Source organism: Mya arenaria, chromosome 3 (genome assembly GCF_026914265.1).
Source record: "Mya arenaria isolate MELC-2E11 chromosome 3, ASM2691426v1".
NCBI lineage: Eukaryota > Metazoa > Mollusca > Bivalvia > Myida > Myidae > Mya > Mya arenaria.
In genome coordinates this window covers 16,402,857-16,424,317 of record NC_069124.1, presented here as the reverse complement: position 1 = coordinate 16,424,317, position 21,461 = coordinate 16,402,857, and the positions used below count along the sequence as shown (strand labels likewise).

Below are 21,461 nucleotides of genomic sequence, written 5' to 3'. Positions count from 1 at the left end.
ATTTTTTGAATTTTTCGACAACTGGGCTTGTCCCTGTATTTTTCATTGTATTATTGATGGAGTTAAAACTGACACAAATTAGACAAGGGAAGTAACTCATTAACTTTTATTACATAAAAAATGAAAGATCACATTCAATGCGCCTCCAGAATACCAAAGTTATGTTTCTAACAAATAACTTTCTTTAAATTATCCAAGTATAGTTTTATTCTATGTCTTTCTATATTGCGACTGTGAATTTAATTACAGAATAAAGAGCAAATTTTTCTGTTGTTGTTATTTTAGATGAACAATTAATTATTCATCCAGAGTCCTCGGCCATTTTAATAACTTGAACAATTTAGAGTTATGGCTAAGGTTGTTGCATGACAGCAAACATCATGCGCCTGTCATGCAACAAGAGTTAAGTTTGAAATATACCAAATTGTTTCATATTGACCTCAATCTGATGATACTGGATCTTTACATTGATAAATTACACACCAAAGACATACAATACACGATAATTTATATTCTACGAAAACATTTTAATGCAACAAAAAGGTTTTGACTTGATCGTGATGTAATCTGAATCAATTTTTATAATGTTTCCAATGTCAATGAAAACAATTGAACATGAACGAACTGCTTGTTTTTCGAGTAGCTAAACACCCACTGTTTTTCAAGTGGGCAATCCATATTATGTTGCGCCATGTTGTCACAAACATTGACACGGCCTAATCAAAATGTTCACATCCTGTCAAATACAGGCTTCCGAAAGCACTTCACTGGACAGATAATTTTCGTTTCAAAATCACCCTCTCTTAACCAAACTGATATTATAACAGATACTGAACTTTATACTAAGTACGCATAATAGTAAACAAATTTGACAGTTAAATCCTTTGATAATAAAGACTGCTAACTGATCACTACTCTTTCCTTTCGGCCTCATTTAAAATGCCCATTAAGTACATTTATGAACTAATTAAATACAAAAAAAAAATCAAAGATTATTAAACGGCCATTTAAGTACATTTATGAACTTATCAAATACAAATAAAAATATAAGTTCATTAAACGCCTATTAAGTACATTTATGAACTCATCAAGTACATCAAAAATCAAAGTGTTGAACAACATAAATTTATACCAGCACGAAGTTTTGAAATAAAATTTATTCCATAACCATAAAAATAAGAAAAGTGTATTTTAAGAGCAGGATTCAAACCGCCTGACCTGTGGATCCCGAGACCAAAAATGTTACTACTGTACCACACTGGCCTTTAACGCAGCCAGTTATTACTTTATTTATTTGTGAACATAAACAAATATAATGACTTAAGCTGAGAATGTGTTTTTAAGAGTTATATATATATAATTGCACAAAATATGTTTAAAATAATGTGAAAAACAAGACTGCATAAGTGTCCCATCCTTCAGTTGACAGAAAATTGATACATTTCCTATTTTTGCATGTAAACTGATACACACTAATTACAACACTACAATAACATGTTTCCTATATTTCTAATTTAACATGACAAACAAGAAAACCGAGGAGCAAAGCCAACTCTCATCTGTTGTTTTTTCTCAATTAAAGAAGCTAAGGGGCATAACTCAACATATTTTAAGCCTTACTTTACATGATTGCAACATGTATACCAAGTTTGATATGAATACCTCGAACATTTTTTGAGCTATGACCAAGTTTCAAATCTTTGCAAAACGATGACTACAAAACAAGAGCGGTTGGGGGAGGGGAGATCCAAGGCTGTGACAAAACCACGCCTTTTTAACTTCAAGCTTAAGCTCCATATGCTGCACTGTTTTAATTTTGCAAGCAAAGAACAGGAAAACGAAACTTAAAACAAATTGAGATAAACAACCAATTAATAACTTATTGTCATACAGGACCTTAAAGGAATACATTCTAGCGCTAATCTGATCCATTTTACAATGTACTCTCTCACGAAGTTTAATTAAATTTCCACATCCTGTCATCAAAGAATATCGATAATTTCTGCGTATGTTCATTTTAAACGAACATCCTGCAACCGTCATCAATTTTTCTGTCGATTCAATTACACAGGCAATGAATTAGATTGTGTCATAAATGGCCAATCATTATTTGAAATGTATCCCAATTTCCATTCTGTCACTTAATTAGGGAAACAAGTTTTCATTTTCACGATACTTTGAGCATTTGAGGTCAATATTATAGAGAAAAAATATCATGGTGCGACTAATACAAATGTGCTTTTATCATTTTAAGTGTTCAAAATTATTTTTTGTCCAATAATTCAAATATTTTTGGTCTCTGACGCACAAGGTCCATTTAGTTTCGTAAATACATCGATACTATTGACCTTTACCGTATACTTAAAAACTTAAGAAACAAACTACCAATAATATCAAATATGAAGAAAGTGACCTTTTTACTTCAGGAATTATTTTTATTAATCATATTAGTTCAATAAAGCCCTCGAAATGACCTCAAAATATACTTTTATTAGCAAATTAACAGGAAATTCAATCTAAATTGCCAAAGCTCAAATTTCTGATAAAGTCTGAATTAAACCAAGGGTGAGATTTGTGAAAGTTAAGATATGGGCTTAAAATTGATGCATAATCACTGAATTTTATGCAGTTACCATGATTAACTTGATAAATGGCTTATTGGCGTATTATTGTGCTAAGTTCAATTGTTAATTAAGTGCTTTAAGGGGGTGAATGTGAAAAGGTTCTAAGTGACATTAAATAAAGAAGAAGATAAAACCTTTTTGCTTTCACCCCTGGATTTATTTTGCTGTCAAATTTGTTGTTAAATTCAAAATCTTAACCCCTAAATTTACACATGTGTTTACTGATTTTCTTATGACCATTTCATATAATTAAATCTAATAATAATTATATTTTATCTATTTAAAACTCAAATTCTATAGAAAATTAAATGTTACAAAAATTAGAAAATTCAATTTCCATTTCATCGAAATTGTAACTAGTATCAATGCTCAACTTAAAATATAAAGAGTTTAAAGTCTGTAAAATGTCACATAGTCTGTTTCAAACTTAACTGTTTTATCACAATAACAATCTTACCTTAACCCCATTTTTAATCTAAGTTAAATTTTTCTTAACGTCCAAAAATACTCCTTATTATCAGAGGTAATTCTATTTCCACTCTTCCGAACACTTGAAACAGACTATAAATATTCTATATTGATCTGAAGATTTGTTTCTAAATACTGAAAACTTCTTAAAATAAAATGTCGAAAATATCTCTTTATTTTCAGAGAGAAATCCTTTTTATATAGCCGCACAAGTTGTTTCCAAATATAATCACATAGGACATATAATGGAAATTTCAATTCTCCCGATGCACACAATAGAACTGATAGCTCAAGACTGTGGTAGCTGCAAGGAACCTTGTGCCTTGATTAACTGAAAATGCCAATAAATTGCGGACTTAAGTTACAAAAGTGCGGTTTCAGTAATTTACTATTGGAGGCGATTAAAGTCAACTTTTCCATGAACTGACTCTAGCACTTGGCTGATGGAGAAAATCTAGTCATGCACACTTAAGACGGGAAAACATGGCTGTTTGGTAAATAGTGAAAATATTGAAGTGGTTACCATGGAAACATGCTGTCAACGAAGGTAGGCAACAGTATGCTTATGACAGGTATGTGTAAATTTGTACAGGAAAACATGTACATACCAACACAGTGGAAAACAATAGACATTATCGTCTTCTTGTTTAAAATGCGAAAGAAATGCTTTCACAGCTAAAACCATCCTATTTATGCATATATATATACATGTATTATTGAATGATTGCATAAAGAAAAATACACTTTTCTTCTATCCAATATAGTTATAAAATGTAAGGAATGATCAGAGAATAATGTTTTCAAGCACTTAAATAAACAAGTTTCTACTACAGCTGATTCCCATCTGAATCATTACTGTAATGAAAATTTAAAATGCGAAGTTAAATATAAACAAGGAAAATAACTCTCATTTTAGTACTGTTGTCAATGTTGTCAATGTGTTTTTGATTGTTTTGTATGTGCCTCACTTGTTTATAAAACATGATATTTTCAGAGTTCAAAATCATTTTTTAGCTGTAATTATTTATATTAATTCAAAAATGAAACATGATTTGTAGATGACAATTGAAGCGGTTGTTGACTGTGATTGTCTGTCACATCTGTTATTGAAGATCTGTATATTTATTGTTTTAATATGTTTTAATCAATAAATTTTTAATCAAATTTTCCTAGGGCAATGTCACTTAATACATATTGTATTTCTAAATACATTGAACTATGGATTTATACCAAGGAAACTTCATTTCCAAAGGTAATTTAGGTGATGAAATTGCCCATCAGCATACATAAAATACTTACAGCGTACATTAAATTAAAAAACAAAACATTATGAGTTGACATACTTTTGTACTGTGTTTTATTTTTCACCAGTAAATATGTATAACAGAAAAGCTGGCTTGCTCTGCCCTAGTGTCTAAATCATTTAGATTTTACTGAATATATGCTCTAAAATACTTGTTGCAAGGTGATTTAGTACAAATAATAGTACAAAATAATCAACTTTGTATACATATGAATTAAACCATCCTAATGAAAATGTAACATACCGAAAAATTCCAAATTTGTAACCAGAAGTATCCGAGCAACACTAGCATACTAGGTACTGCCACTTTTGGAAATGTGGAACCAAATATAGTAAACCTGCAGTGTCCCACATCCACAGGTCTTTAAAAATGTTGTGCCAAAAGTTTTACCTCCAGAAATTCAGCAGGTGGAACTTGAGCACCAAGGGGACCAAGATCACAGACTGTCCAAGCTTCTGATAACACTGATCATCTCAATCAAACAGGTACCAGTCTGGCAGCCACAGATGGGCTGAAACTATTTCTGGAAAATTTAAAGGAAAACAATGACCAAATATGCATATATTTAGAATCACATTATGACAAGCATTGTTCCAATGTTGCATTGCCATTTCTCATTGCAGGGTCCAGCCCTTTGATGTGTTGCATCATGGCTTTCCCTCCAAAACTTCTGCAGGTGCCTGTCTCCAAGATGCAGGGAATCAAAGAGTCTTTGATTGGAAATTAATAATGCTATGCAAGTCCCTGCATTCAATTAAAAGATCAAAGGGTCATGTGCCAAATATGGGAATGTTCTACAAGTATTGGTGACCCCTTCACCCCTTGTCAGCATCAGTCACTCTGATATGGGGGGACATTGGATTGGATAGTGGATGAGGGACTAGCTGTTATAAATCTTCTCAAAGGTATTCTCAAATTCCAAGACATTTATTATTTACAGACTAAAACATTAACAGAATGACAGCAGAGTGGATACAATAAAGACATAATTCATGTCATAAAAGTGTTACACAGAAAATATGACTTTTTATTGTCCTTTTTACAAGTTAGATCCATGGTCAAATCTTAAGTTTTATAACCATTAGGTTATAACTAAAATTACACTGACCTTAGCAAATCTTACGAGGTCTTGACCGAAGGCTCTATGGTCACATAACCCCAGCTCAATCTGAAAATAAATCACATCAATATTATAAAATAAAGCTTTAAAAATTCAAGTATGCATCTGTCAAATGGTTTAATTGCCACAATAATACATAAATTATCAACCGTAATAATCACATACTTAACATTTAATATTTCTGCTCTCAAGGGAGAATAATAAGTTAAATGAGCAACACAAAGTAAATCTTCAGTTTAAAGCCTTTAATCTTTTAATTTGCTACTCGGCTACCCTATCAATCTCTTACTAATTTTCCCCCGCCTCCTGTCCATTATAAGTTGAAGAAGCCGTAGCGGTAACTTTAATGACTTAAACCCTGCGCGTGCCAGCAGTTAAGGGACAGGTGACAATGGTGACAGTCGAGATGACCACTAATAGTCAATGATCAGAGAAAGGGCAAATAATGGATAACGGAATTCTTTTCATCTTTAGTACAAGGGGTACTGGACAATTGGTTCTCTTTGGAGTCTGGACTTTCTCTCTGCATCCTTATGCAAATGAATTCAAAAACCACTACAAAGCATTTGGAACTTACACAAATGTTGAACTCTGTTGATCTAAGAAAAACGAACAGTCACTTAGAATACAACCTACATTTTAAGCCAATGAAATTGCAGATAGGCATTCATTATTAGTACTAGACTTACTTAAATCACAAAGAATTTCAACTTTCACGGGTCCGCCTACTGCCACTCATCCGATACACACTCCTTAAATCGGAGTTGACAATGTCAGCCAATAAGGTTGTATTTTAAGTCAGTTAGATGACCGGATGTAATATCTGAATGATTAAGAAGGGCTTGTTCACCACCCTTGCTACGTTCATTCTTAATCATTAAGAATTTACTTCATGTCATCTGACTATTACTTAAACAACTGACCAGTCACCAAAGCACTTATTGCTAACAGTTTGCCCATCTCTCTTTTCGCCAATGAAATCGCATTGAAATTTGAAAATTATTTCTCATAAAATATGCCCATGCTGCCATTTCATTATTGAGAAAATTAGTCATTAGTTTTTTTGCTATATCTGATGTACATGATAAAAACTCATTAACGGGCACATTGCGTACATGACAAAAAAGGGCGACAATCAAACTGTAAATTTGTTATTGTCATATCATGGCGTTCACTTCACTCGCTGCTGATATATTTCAGAAAATTCAAAATATGAACGATTATAAAAATAATACTTGTTGATTTCAGAGTTTTGGACTGATTGCTTGACTGGCAACTGGCAATTGGCAAATGGTCAACTGTCTTTATTCTCTGAACGTTACTGAATGAATTATGTGATAGGATTTATTTTATAAATATAACATCGAAATGAACACTTCTCTGAAAGACCAAACTTATCGGACCACAATTTCACTACTTTTAGCAACTATATGGTACCATTAATAATCTTTTTAATACTTTATACCTGAAAAATTAAAATACAAAATCTTAATCCTTCACAGATGTGAAACCAAGAAATCCAAACGACAAAAGTTACCAAGGTGACATTTTCACACTTAAAGACATCTATTTTCTAACTATTTCGGTGATTCACTAATGGAGTTTATTACGTCCAAACACCAGATAAGTGGACTTCATGTATAAAAGATGCAGACCACATAAAAGCCTTTAGATTCTAAAAAGCTTTAACACCTACACTTATTTTCCGTGTCAGATTTTACATTACATGACATGAGAATATTACATTTGTAAACAAAGGTTAAAGCTGCACTCTCACAGATTTATTGTTTCAACATTTATTTATATTTTCTCTTGGAATAACCCAAATTTTACATAAATATCTTAAACCAGTGACATGTAAGACTGCTGAAAAACTATCAGATCGCTTTTTGTCATATTTACTTTCGAAAATTAATGATTTAAGAAAAATGCATAAAACATCAATTTTTGAACATAAATATGAATTCCTGCAATCTGATTTTTTGTCAGCAGTCACTGGTTTCCATGCATTTTGGCCAAAATTGGCTCGTTCCAAGAACTTTTTTAAGTTGTCGAAAACATTCAATCTGTGACAGTGCAGCTTTAAAGCAATGATTTACCTAACTGTTAAGATGTCCTTCCTTTCAGTACCAAAACTTCCTTATAAATTTCCAAAAAGATTAAAGAAAAATCAACCAGTCTTTAAACATCAATTAAAACATGTGGTTAAACTCAAAAGTTAAATGACTTGATATAAAAAAATCATCAATTATATATACTTTATTAATATAAGTAACATATTTACTAAGAAAACCCCCAACGTGTGTTTGACATACAATAAGTTTCTCAAATGTACCTAATCAAGCGGATGTGCTTATATAACTACAGAAAGTTTCTACGTACCCATTCATGGATGGGTGGACAATAGGATGTGCTTATATAATTTTTAGGCGAGAGTTTTTTTATTTTTTGTTTCACAAACTTTAAGACAAGAGGAGGGGTTTTAAAGCAAATAAAATCGACACTCTTCGATTTGTTACATTTTACTTTTCAATATGAGCTTTAGTGTCGAGCAATTTTGTTCAAATTTAACTTAAATCGGAAAATTATTAACAAAAAACAAAATGCGAAAAAACATGGTAAGCTGGTTTATAACAGTAACCAAAAACAAAACACTCCGCCTTAGCATGAGTATTTTAAAAATGAAATACCCCAGATCTGTCATCAATGCCCAAAGGTGTCATAAAAAGGTGATTTAAGATTGTCAATAAATTTTATCTTAAACCAAACAACTAATCTACTTTGTAAATGCAGAATTTTAATTTTTTTTTGGTAAAAAACCTTTATAAAATTTCAAACACTGTGTGAATGGCTATATTACTACGTGATTATAGGGTATTTATCATATCAAAAGATGATCAGATGTTACAATTAAGAGAAGAACAATTTTAGTTACTGTGTTTCATTCAATCAAATTCAACTTTCCAACCACAATCGACCAATCATACAAGTGCACTAGAGTAAAAAGGTTTTTCAAGTTCTAGATTTCAGTTTTGATTTGTAACCATTACAAATAAATCTGGTCATTATTTAGTCACACGAATAAAGTACAAGTAAATGTTCGATTCTTCTGAACCTTTGTAAGTTTTAAATGTACCCATAATTATACAGAAGCTATTATGCGACAAAGAAATTTTAAAGGACGAAAACTAGTGTACTTGGATTATCATGAATAACTTTGTTCAGGTCAGGAGAGTTTGCGGTTGCTTCTGCGACCAAACAGAAGTGTTTGCACATGTAACAAAACGCAAATATTGACTTCTCTGCTGATTTCCGAAAAGTGAAATATAATGTACTTGTCTTTTGATAAATTTCCTTCGATCTTTAATGCAAGACACTGCTTGTCTGGTAGTGAAAAGACATTATAGTACTGTGGTCTTCATACATTAATATTTGCCATTGAAATTCCATAAGGTTATTGTTGACTACAAAGGAAATTGATTAAAAAGAAGTTTTGCTTTAAATAGAGTTAAATCTATCTCTGTAATTTCAAAATCATAATTCATTCATCATGATATATGACACACCTTATATTAAGGCATTAACTGCCAAACTTGTTGTAATATATATTGTATGAGAATATTAATTTAAAAGGCTTCTTCTGTTACAAATATCTCTATGACTCATACATTTCAAATGTTTTTTAACAACAGCTCTGCTACAGAGAAAAAATATGATTCCTGGAAGCCAGGTACTAGCTTCAAGTTCATGTTCGTGTAAATTTGAACAGCTCGTTAAGTTTTAATGGGAACTTATAATTTGCTTCCAAGAAAAATGCATAACTTAAATATCAAGTTTGGAACAGCTCGATGCATCAATTTGAATTTAATCCATCATCTGCCAGGCAAAAGTTGTATTCAAATATGATCCTTATGCATTTTATGTACCTTTAAAAATAAAAAGTGAAACCTCCATTTTCCATTATTCTATACTGAAAAAATAAACCAAAGTAATTTAAAGTATTAATAAAACTGTTTTAGGCTAAGAGGTTATCTCATCCGTAAGGTAAATAAAACCAGCCTTCTATAATTGTTTTTATATTTTACATAAAAATATAGAATTTATTTATTTCAGCTTGAAAACTTAAGCAATGAGTTCATTAAGAGCATAAGTATGCACTGCTTCGACTAAGTTGCCACGGTCAAGGACAGTATGTTTTTTGAAGGTACTGGTACTTTTTTTGTTAGCTATATGTTTCCAACATTCCTATAAAATGCGCTCTGCGTACTGTGCCAAAAACCATAAATGTCTGATGGAGAAAATCAAGCAACGACATGAAGTGTATTTTAACTGTATAACAAGATTTCGTGCAAGACAGCTAGATTATAAGCAGGCTTTATGCATGCTTACATTGCCATCAAGTACAATGTCTGCATTCTAGTCGGTTAGCAACCTATCAAATCTGCATCTGAAACCATTACACTATTACATTGTATGTTATGCATTATGTGAGCTCCGCCATCAGCCAATAAAGAGATTAGACATGGATACCAATGTCTGTCACAGCTTCGCCCTGAAGAACATTTCATTTCCGACTTAAGACAACGGCTGTCAACGATACCTTTAATGGCTTACATGCTGAGCATGACCAGAATATAATGGCATCAATCACTCTTCCTAGGCTGCAAAATTATGGTGACTTATTGTGTACTACATGTAGTTTGGCAAAAAAATAAGCACAAAAATGTTGCTATTAAAGATGCTCTCTTACTCCCAAATAAGATTTACAGCAATTAATATAATTGTTTAAATATACCAAAAAGGACAAACTAATGTCAAAAACAATGGTTCTTATGAAGGATACTGAGTTTAACTTGAAAGAAAGGTGCAGAATTATTGTTTATCAGTCAAAATTGATGTTTGTTATACATGTGGTATGTATTTATTTTGAATTAGAGTGTCACTTTTAATAAAAGACATATTTTGTACATTGAAAAATTGCACGAAAGACCAACAGTTCCAAAAACTCCTCATCTCTCCACGATCAAGCAAGCCAATCAGCAAACGCCCACTGATGACTGCAATCAGCAGGTCCCTGAGACTTGCCTGCCAATATAACCATTGTCTGTACATAATATAGCGTTCCCTAATTTGGTTCTGCACTTTTAACTGCGATTTGATGCGGGCCTGACAGACGTTAATGAAGTAAAACAGCGAAGGCAGGGGGTACAGTCTAACATAATCTCAATTTCTAATTATTACAATGGTTCAAATGATATTGATATCTTAGCAATATGCAGTAGATGTTTATATACATTTTTTACACACACAAAAAAAAATTGTGCCTAATATGAAATAACATCAAGCCTTTCCATATCTAGTATATCTCTATGAATAATTAACAGTACATATCTATCTCTCTTTCTCTCTATATGTGTATATATATATGTTATTTATACATGCATGTATATTTGAATATTTAAAACACCTGACCGATGAAAACTGTGAGTTTGATTATCAGAACTTGTATCTACGAACTCTGCAACCCCCCATCCCTTCCCAAAACTTTGATTATCACAACTTGTATCTACGCACTCTGCAACCCCCATCCCTTCCCAAAACTTTGATTATCACAACTTGTATCTACCCACTCTGCAACCCCCCATCCCTTCCCAAAACAATGACTCCAAAAATTAAGCATTGTCACTAAAGAAATAGTACAGTAAACAAAGTCACATGGGCATAGTTCTAAGGCAGAAGCTGACAACCTTTGTCGTGTGGCAATGTTGATGTACCCAAACCTACATATTTAGGTGTGAGTAGGTAGGTAGATTAATGTTGTTTAACTTCCTAGCTAACCCCTTAATTTTGTAACAAAAACAAAATGAAAATGGAGAAGCTTAAAATCTTACAGATTTATCTAGTATTTCCATAAGTTGGTCATAAAACGCCAATCAAACTATTTATTCATTTTGGCCTTTAAGCAGACAACTCTGTAGTCGTCAGAGAGGAATCTTTGAACCATCTTGATGCTGTAAGTAATCCAATTGTGCATTTGAAAAGCCTTGATGAGAAGGAATCAATATGGTCGCTTTCACGGCCATGCACACAATATACATCTAAGATCTGATATAACATATTTACATGTTGGTGTGAGTCATTTCAATGGTGTCTCAAAAGCAATGAAATTTACAGTCACATTCTCTGGTTGAATATAATAATTTCTATACTTTCAAATAATGGAATGGTTCAGATTATAACACTCTATGAATACAAATTAAATAACAACAATGGTAAGCAAAGATTTAAACAGATTCATTTCAAAGACAGCCCTCAGAGCAAAGAACAAAGTTTGAATTATGCACCAGTTAATTGTAACCAAGGCCCCCCTACTCCAGGTCTTGGGGTATACGGGGTATAGCTTGGGAAATGGGCCGTGTTTTTACCTTCCAGGTGGGCCCGCAGTACCGGCTGAATGCGGTGGTTTGCCTTCGCGCCAAAAACAGCGGAGAATGGCCATTTGGAATGGGTTAGATATTCTTGTATGTAATTATTAAATGGGCACTGTGCAAGTCATTTCAAAGATATATACTAACATAACCTTAAAAACTTTTTATAATGATATAAACCAGAGTCCTATTCAAACTTGAATATTCCAGGTATACATTATGGTAAGTAAATTTCAATCAGATATAACTGGTACATACTGTACTCTGCTTAATAACAATAAAACTAGAACATAATTATACACACTTAATTTAATGTCCCCTTAGAACCTTGCCATTATCAAATGTGACAATAGTAAAGGATCAAATAAAATTCTGAAATGAGAGAACACACTGGAAATTGCTTGGAAACATGAAGATGGTGGCCATAAATTGGAGGATATAAACACTTGGTAACTTTATTGGCTCTCTTGTTTACTAAAATCAATAAGTGGCTGGGTTTTTCCCAGTTGGCCTAGCCTGATGATGGTAACTGTAGCCAGGCACCGGGGAACGACCATACGTAACCTTAGCGATACAGTTTCCACTTATAACTTACCATTACCATTCCGTGACATCAGTCTGACGTATACACTTTGAACTTCAGGCCTAGTGTATCCGAAATAACATGAATTATATATGAGCGCGCTCCAATTCTTGTACCAGAATTTTGTCACTGAAGTATACAACCCTTGTGTGAGTGCAGACAATTAGCATTGATTATTCCTTGCTTTACCCATCTATCAGATAATTAACGCACAAATTTTGCTACTGGCTGTTTACCACTCTACGAGTTTAATTCGCAAAAATTCCTTTCTTCGTTATAGGCATTACTTTCTAGTCAAAAATACCTAGCACCTTTAAGCAAAATGTAAGTAGAATGTCCAATAAGATTACTTTGCAAATACCTCAAGGATATCATGAACTGACATTAAATATGCACGAATGAGGGCACCTCCATTATTTCCAAGAAAAAAAGTTTATTCTGTGGGTTTGCATGGGCCGGTTGGAATAAAAGACTTTCGGGTCAATCACTAAGTGAACTTGATTTCCTATTAGTTTTCATACTCAAAATGAAGAAAAAGTATAAAATTTAATGTTTTATATACGTAAGAAGTATTATGTTTAAATTTCACAAACTTCCTGAACAAACCCCCACATCTTCAATTAAGTCAATGAAAATATAAGTTATTATATGATATATGACCAATAAGATACATAGATTAGAAAATGAATACAGTGTTGAATACCATCCCTTATTTTATATATAAATACATCTAAATGTAAATACAATCATACAGACATCACTGGCAGTAAATATATTCATGTTTGATATTGAATGACAAACTCTCATCACTACCAAAACAACGAAAAATTTATATGTGATTATAACTAGACAGCATTCAAAATCAAAATTCTGTCATTGATATTAAAGCATACATGTGTTGAACTATTGAAAGACTACCCCTGAACCCCCCCTCCCCCCCCCCAACAATATCAGGAAGGAATAACCCCCTCCCATCCCCTGCTGTCACTTTCCCCAACCACTCCTGTCACCCTTTTCAACCAACCCACTCCTGTTGCCCTCACCAACACACTCCCATCACCATCCCCTCCCATCACCCTCCGAACTCATTCCCGTCACCCTTCTTAACCAACTCCCAACACCCTCCCAACGTACTCCCATCACCGCCCCCACCCTATCCTGTCACCCTTTTCAACAAACCGGCTCCTGTTGCCCTCATCAACACACTCCCATCACCGTCCCCCACCCTATCCTGTCATCCTCTCAACCCACTCCCGTCACCCTCCCAACCCGATCCCATCACCCTCCCCAACCCACTCCTGTCACCCTCCCCAACCTACCACCGTCACCCTACCAACCCACTACCGTCACCTTCCACAACCCACTCATGTCCCCCTCCCAAATCCACCAACGTCATCCTCCCAAACCCACTCCCGTCCCCCTCTCCCATCCACTCATGTCAGCCTCCCCAACCCAATCCTGTCAACCTCCCCAACCAACTCACGTCTACCTCCCCAACCCACATTTGTCACCCTCCCCAACCCATTCCTATCACCCTCCCCAACCCACCACCGTCACCCTCCCAACCCAATCCCGTCAACCTCCCCAACCCACTCATGTCACCCTTCCCAACCCACCACCGTCACCCTCCCAACCCACTCCCATCACCCTTCCCATCCCACTCATGTCACCCTCCCGAACCCACCCCCGTCACCCTCCCAAACCCACTCACGTCATCCTCCCCAACCCACTCCCATCACCCTCCCCAACCCACTCCCATCACCCTCCCCAACCCACTCCCATCACCCTTCAAACCCACTCACGTTACCCTCCCCAATCATCTCCCGTCACCCACTCCAACCCACTCCTGTCCACTCTCCCCAACCCTCCTTATTCAACTCCTGTTACCCTCCCCAACCCACTAATGTCACCCTCCCTAAACCACTTCTGTTACCCTCCCTAACACACTCCCAACACCCTCCTCAACCCACTCCCATCACCCTCCCAACCCACTCCTGTAACCCACCCCAACTCTGCATGTCACCCACCAATCCACTCCCACACCCTACCAACCCACTCCTGTAACCCTCCCCAACTCTGCATGTCACCCACCAACCCACTTCCATCACCCTCCCAACCCACTCCTGTAACCCACCCCAAGTCTGCATGTCACCCACCAACCCACTCCCATCACCCTACCAACCCACTCCTGTAACCCTCCCCAAGTCTGCATGTCACCCACCAACCCACTCCCATCACCCTACCAACCCACTCCTGTAACCATCCCCAGGTCTGCATGTCACCCACCTACCCACTCCCATCACCCTACCAACCCACTCCTGTAACCCTCCCAAACTCTGCATGTCACCTACCATACCCACTCCTGTCAGTCCCTCCCCAACTCTGCATGTCACCCACCAACCCACTCCCATCACCCTCCTCAACCCTCTCCTGTACACCAAAACATTCTACCAACTATGATGGTCTACACATCATTGATCATGAACTCAATGACGTTTCCAAGAAGACAGATCTTAATTTTTTTCTAATGGTGTTCATTGTTTTAACAACTCCTATATACTCTTGTCATGTCACGATCAGACAATGATAATTGTCAGATTGTTGATTTACAAGTCATCTCACACATTTCTGTGAAGTAAAGTGAGTTTCAGGAATCTATTGAAACAATGGATCACTAAGAGGTTATTACTTACTGGTAGTATGTATGTCTTTTGATCTCTTTTTCCAATCATTATTTTTTTGTAATAAGGATATCTATTTTAAACTAATTGTTGAAATTAGGTCTTGAAATATAAAAAAGTATTACATATATTATTTACTTTTTAGTCCATCAAGGCAGTGTTCAAATTAAGTCACGAATGCAAATGGGGATATTTCCATATGTTGTAATTCAAATCTGAAAAACTTTGTTTTAATTGCAATAAACACAATTTGAATGTACAAGTTCCATTGTTTCAATTCATGTTCGTAATGTTCCTTGAATTTTTTAATATCATTCGGACACATTTTTCAAGACTTGTTCATTTTTGGTGTAAGCTGGTTACCTGATACCGATGATTTTTAAACGAATTAATTAATTTATTGTGTAAATAAACCATTAAAATGGCACAATTAAAAAATGTCTGAATATGCCATCAACCCCAATGAATATGTTCCAACAATTCAGTCCTTTTGGGCTGCCTGACATTTGAAATACAAAATTGTTTTTACTTATTTTAATCAACTCTTGACCAAGAGGTTCTGGTCTTCATACCTGTTGTAGCAACTGAAGTGGGTTTTTAGCTAATTGGTATGCCAGGGTACCAGTACGAATTCTTGCTCAAATTTTGCTGACTTAATTTAATCAATCTTAACTTTTGGATATTATTCCCATTTTGATTCAATACTGAAATGGCTCTACACAAAATTCTTGAGATGTTGAAAAAAACAAATGACCAGACTGGGAACCTGGAAGAAAATGAGACTGAAAGGTGGAATAGCTAGGAAGCCAACAGAAAATTAGAATCAAGAAAATTATAAATATTATTATCAGATAAAACAAGTCAAAATACATTATTTTAAACTTTATTTGCATTCATCAGCTTAACAATTTCTTCGCATGTTAATGAAGTGTAAATGAGAATGATATATGCTATTTTCACAATATTTATTTTGGGACAACGGGTACATTACAATTGAGATTTCAAATTTAAGAAGCCCTTACTCCGGTATATTAGTAAGATCTATTACATTAAACTTTCTATCTGGAAAATTCTCAAGCAAAATGAATGATGATTGATGAAACATTAAATTAATTTATCTTGTTGCCCCCCCCCCCACCCCATCTAAAAAAATGTGTGCCGCTTAAATATCAAATCTAAGAGGATTATCATTTGTTGTTTGTAATTTGTAATTACTTGTCAAGTTAAAATAATGTATAATCAGAGATGACATAACTTTCATCATACTTTCACTTTCACTTGAGATAAGTAAAGCCCAGTCTTCTTTCACCATGTAACAGAACTTAATTTCCTATTAAACCCCAGTGTAATTCTTTTGATCAGTAAAAGGCACAGTTAAAGGAGATTTACTGTAGAAAACTGTGTAATATACAATAGTTAATTGACACTGGAAGCAAATTATCTAAGAAATGTCTGGATATGTTTTTTTCTGTTTAGTAGTTACCTAGTAACACTATAGAATAACATTACAACTATTTATTTTTTGTTCAAATAAATGTACACAATTGCTTAATTTGGTTAAAAATGACAAAATGTGTATGTGCAAATAAATGTGTATGTGCAAATTTAACAGACTAAGTCTTGAAAATCATATACTACTTGGCAGTACATGTACACACTGTATTTTTCTCACAGCAAAAGATTAAAGATTAAATTCCTATCAAGATAAACTGCAGATTGTTTGGTCACAAAAAGTGAAACCTGCATGATTAAGAAAAAAATTGAAAAGTTAAAAAAAAAACCTATAAATTCTATCCAAAAACTGAAGATTATTACAAATAAAACTATATGTATAATCTCATAGAAATAAAATAAACTTCGAAACATGCATGACGTGCAATGCACGTTTTATCCGTGCCATGTTTCAATACCGACTTACTAATGCTCTAATTTAAATATCAATTTATAATTGTACGTGATATTAAATTTTAAGACAAACCACAACCACGATTGATTAAAGATAGAGCACTGATCTTAAGAATTAAATAGGTACATATATAAAGGTGTTAATAAAATACAACTATTACAAGGTATTAAATGTATGAACATAGAACATTCTTTTGCAGTATCATCTTGACCTAATTGGAAAGTAATTGGGCACCGACTTCCTATCAATGTATTCCCCCACTGCCTCGTATTTACTACAAAATTTCATAGTAGCTAAACAAAAAATATGTCACATTCCTTACCCGAATTAAATCCTCAATCGCACCAAAATAACTTATCCGTTTCTATTTTAGTGCCTATCAGATACGAAAACTGCAGTCGTCTGTCTATTTTTGGAAAACAACTTCTATTACGTCGATTAACGTGCAAATGTATTCACACGCGATGGTGTGAATTTGAATTTAAAAATAATGTATTTTTTTGTTTAAAACAATGCTTCAAAAAGAGTTGATATAACGAAAGAAGTGTTCAATAGGTTCCATTTTTTACAATATTAAAACACTTACAGTATGAAACAGATATATGTTGAGAACTACTTTTTAGGAGGCATATTGATGCACTATCGGTATCTATGCAATGCGCCCACGTGCGTCATAGATGACCCAATTTTACTTCCTGGCCAGACTTCAGATATTGACAAGTTAAAGCTTCTGATTAATCAATCAAATAATTGGCAAATTTAATTTTACATCAACAAAGAAAGACCATTTTTCCAACTTCTCAATATTCGCTTGAATCCTGGTACCAATAATAAAGAGCATACTGCACTCAGAAGTCTAACTTATAGTAATTGGCAAAGGGAAATAACTGTGCATAGCTGTCAACTTTTCCCGCCATATGTCACATACGAGATGGAGGTCATGGCGATTGTTTTGAGTCAACGTTTAATCCATTTAACTTGAGTGAACAAATAAATGATGAAATGATAGTAAAAATCCCAGTGTTTACTTTGAACGTAAATATCGTTGCAAGGACAGCTAGAGATCAATGATCAAAAGTCGGAGGCGTAAATTAGCGAATACCTACCTCCACCGAATCAAAATACATGTATTCTGGTTTCTCCTTTGGTCTAAACTATCACTTAAGCAGGTTTCTTGATAACTATCACAATGAATTTAGTATTGTGATGACACTGAACCTTTCATAAGAAGATAAGAAAGATGAATAAATTGCACCAGAATGAACGATTTAAGACTGAAACTAACCAGAAATGTCCCGGGGGGGGGACTTTTATCCACTCCCCATATCGCGCTTGGGGCCTAATTTTTGGTTTTGAGGGAAAGTCAAATCTTTGATCCGTCTCTGAGAGCAATAAGTGTGTCACAGTATGCACAATATATACTAGATAGATAGATAATTCTTTATTTCCTCCTTTGAAGAAGAGATTGAACATTGCATTACATACATATACATAAACATAATTATAAGTGAGCATGTACATATACACGTGGAACATAGTTGTATGACTCAATTACATGTGATTTATAAGACAATGGAAATGGAACTTCAATGTCTATAAGTAAATATATCTATAATTAAATACATACATGTATGTACAAGTACTTATGATTTAACAATACTATACACATTAAAAGAAAATAATTGCGATAGTTAATTTGTGTTGCAATGGTCTAGGTAAAGAGTTCGACACAACTCGACCGGCTGTTGTTGTTGTTGTTGTTGTTGTTGAGTTTATAAAAGTCTGCCCGCACTCTATATAGTTGCTTCATTATGGCTTGACCCGTCACATCCCCAAGTGTGATTAAAGCATATATTTTTGAGGCCAAAGGGGGAGTTTTATTCCCATCGTCTTGTGGGATATTCGCCAAACGCGTAATTTTGAACCCAAAATTGCCGCAGGCCCAACGATGAATGACATCTAGAGTGGCCAGTCCCACGGCTCTGACTATTGGATATGGTTTTATTTCTTTGGTCTTAACTTGTTGTAATTTAAAAATTGGATAGCACGCGTGTCTTAAAAATCTTTGACTAATGTAAGTATGGTATATTTTAAAGGATGAGCAAGACTCGCGGACAAGTTCATTGAAGAAACAAAAACTCGACCGGCTTCTGGTCTCTCTTCTTTTCCAGAATGTCATGCATCGTTAAGTATCGCGCGACCAAGGGCGAGGGTAGCTCCCTCCACCTCCAGACATTATAACACCGTACAGGGAGCATGTAAAAGTTCCGCCATAATGCAGCAACTCGGTGCTGTCAGGGACTACTAGACTAAATAGTTTTTAAAACGTTAACGATTCCCAAAATTTGGGCGTCTACACGACCCACATCTTCTTATGTCGATTATGTAGGGGAATGGAAGATTTTACCGAAATGCCCCATATTTTGGGGTCTAGTTTCAAGGAATTAATTATTATTGCATTCGTTTGTTTGTTTTTTGCTCTCGCTTTCATGAGTCAACTTGATACTCGCCTATTGATATTGAAATGCTCCATACTTGGGCTTTTTGTTTCAAGGAATACAATATAATTGCATTAGATTGTTGTTGTTTTTTGTTGTTTTTCTTCTCCCTTTTATGAGCCAACGTAATACTTGCCTAATTTTTAATTTCACGGGTGTTGTAAATTGTAAACCAGCACATAAAGATTGCTTTTTTCTTTTAGTTGAATTTAAATTAAATAAATAAACTACACCCAACAAGACAATGGTTGTTATACATTATTCATGCACAGAGAAAAATATATACATTTGTATTTACTTTCGACGTTTTTCGTATGTTTAAAAGTATAATAAGTCTCTCATTTCACATCCTAATTATTCCATTGCTGTACTCCTCTTGTACTGTTTTATATTTTTGCAAGATCTTATTTTTTTAGCGATTTATAGACTTAAACTGAAGTTCTTTTATACATAATGTATATGTATAAGAATGAATTAGATATTTTTAATATATATATTTATATGTATTGTCTCCTATAACTCAAGTTTGAGTTTCAGTTTAATCTTTGATGTCCATTGATGAGACTAAAATAAACTATAAAACTGCATTGAATAATTTGATGAAAAGTAGATTGCATTTAAAATATTCGTAGCAAAAGTAAGAAATATGTATTAAGTCGAAAATGTTCACTAAAATTTTGTATGAATACGTCCCCATGTATGGCAACCCCATGATCCCTACGTCATTTGAAATTGCTTATCAGTATGTTGACGTAATGAAACAAGCACTATGACGGCATAGAACGGGTACATTTACTATGTTTATTTTTTAAAGCCACTTCGTCGCATTTATGTCATATCCAAGAGCTTCTAAATAAATTACTAAATTTAACCAGTTAATATAAATGGAAATTTGGCGGTTGTTTTCGTTACTAAAGAGAAATATGGCGGTTGTTATCTGCTTAATTGATTTTTGGTTGTCAGGGCTCTTCTGAATGATTAAAATCGAACCTGTTTGTCGATCCCATTGACGAAAGCATGTAATTATAGTTATATGCACTGGTGCTTTCCCTAGTCAAGGGTAAACCTGCTGTACAGGTTATCATGCTTTCATATATTTAACGGTTTAAATGGATAAATGGGATTGAAATAAGTTGTTTATTTGTTATAAAAAAATAAATACTGTTTAAACCAAATAAGTTGTTCTTACTTTTCGGTTATTGTTTTCACCGTTTTTGAAAATATAGGCTATGATCATGCATCATGGAGACGGTGTAAAAGCTATTTAATTCGTCATACAGTCTGTTTCCTGAGTTTTAACTAGAAATCAGAACTGCTGCTGGCCATTTTTGTGAAGCCAAACGAACATCCGCTTGATGGCTGGTTTAAACCCGGTACCGAGGACAATATGTGGACGGGCAGGCAACTATTTCTACACCACCTCGCTGCTAGTCGGTTAAAAAACACGAACTTATCTTGTACTTGTTATTGTCTTGCCAGCTCAAATTAAATCTTACCTTATCTTTTCAAAATAAAGTTTATCTATCTGGTCAAAATACACGTCTGTCTAGTAATCAATGTGTTTTTAAAACTCGCTATAAAAAGTACTACAATACGTTCTTCATATTGTTGCTTGACAAATGACCAATTCTAGCCTAACCACAAATAAGAGGCTTATGTTAGTCTGTTATAATTATAACTATACTAAGGACATATTGAACAGTATGATACAAAATATGTTGGGTTTCGCCTGCTGGCTGGGACCAATAACAAATCCTACTCCCAGCTGCTGGTCAGAGGGGTTTTGTCTGTCAGGGGAAATCACTGCGTATGATTTACTAGTATAAAGTAACCTTTGTAAATTACACAG

General features: G+C 34.4%; 2 protein-coding genes across 5 annotated transcripts in view; one reads left to right on the top strand and one right to left on the bottom strand.

The window, feature by feature from the left end:
• Nucleotides 1-17,535, bottom strand: part of LOC128227171 (myocyte-specific enhancer factor 2C-like) — a 79,568-nt gene extending 62,033 nt beyond the window's left edge. For 2 of the 4 annotated variants that reach the window (XM_052937433.1, XM_052937435.1), the window contains exons 1-3: nt 17,437-17,535; nt 5,505-5,564; nt 4,787-4,919 (exon numbers count right to left, since the gene is read on the bottom strand). The gene's annotated coding sequence lies outside the window, so the exon portion shown is untranslated. Of the gene's footprint in view, nt 1-3,081; nt 3,212-4,786; nt 4,920-5,504; nt 5,565-7,615; nt 7,740-17,436 lie in introns of those variants that run through there. The other 2 variants (XM_052937434.1, XM_052937437.1) reach the window with 2 other exon arrangements.
• On the top strand, nt 11,925-14,431 carry LOC128225743 (uncharacterized). The gene is made up of 2 exons (XM_052935648.1): nt 11,925-12,024; nt 13,482-14,431. The coding sequence occupies exons 1-2, from the start codon at nt 11,925-11,927 to the stop codon at nt 14,429-14,431; spliced, it is 1,050 nt and encodes a 349-aa protein (XP_052791608.1).
• Nucleotides 17,536-21,461: the final 3,926 nt, after the last annotated feature.

Excerpts from the sequence above, each read along its gene's own strand:
- LOC128225743 (XM_052935648.1), top strand. The coding sequence starts at position 11,925 with ATGGGCCGTGTTTTTACCTTCCAGGTGGGCCCGCAGTACCGGCTGAAT. Across the intron at positions 12,025-13,481 it reads AGAATGGCCATTTGGAATGG|GAAGGAATAACCCCCTCCCA; the intron begins GTTAGATATTCT and ends CAACAATATCAG.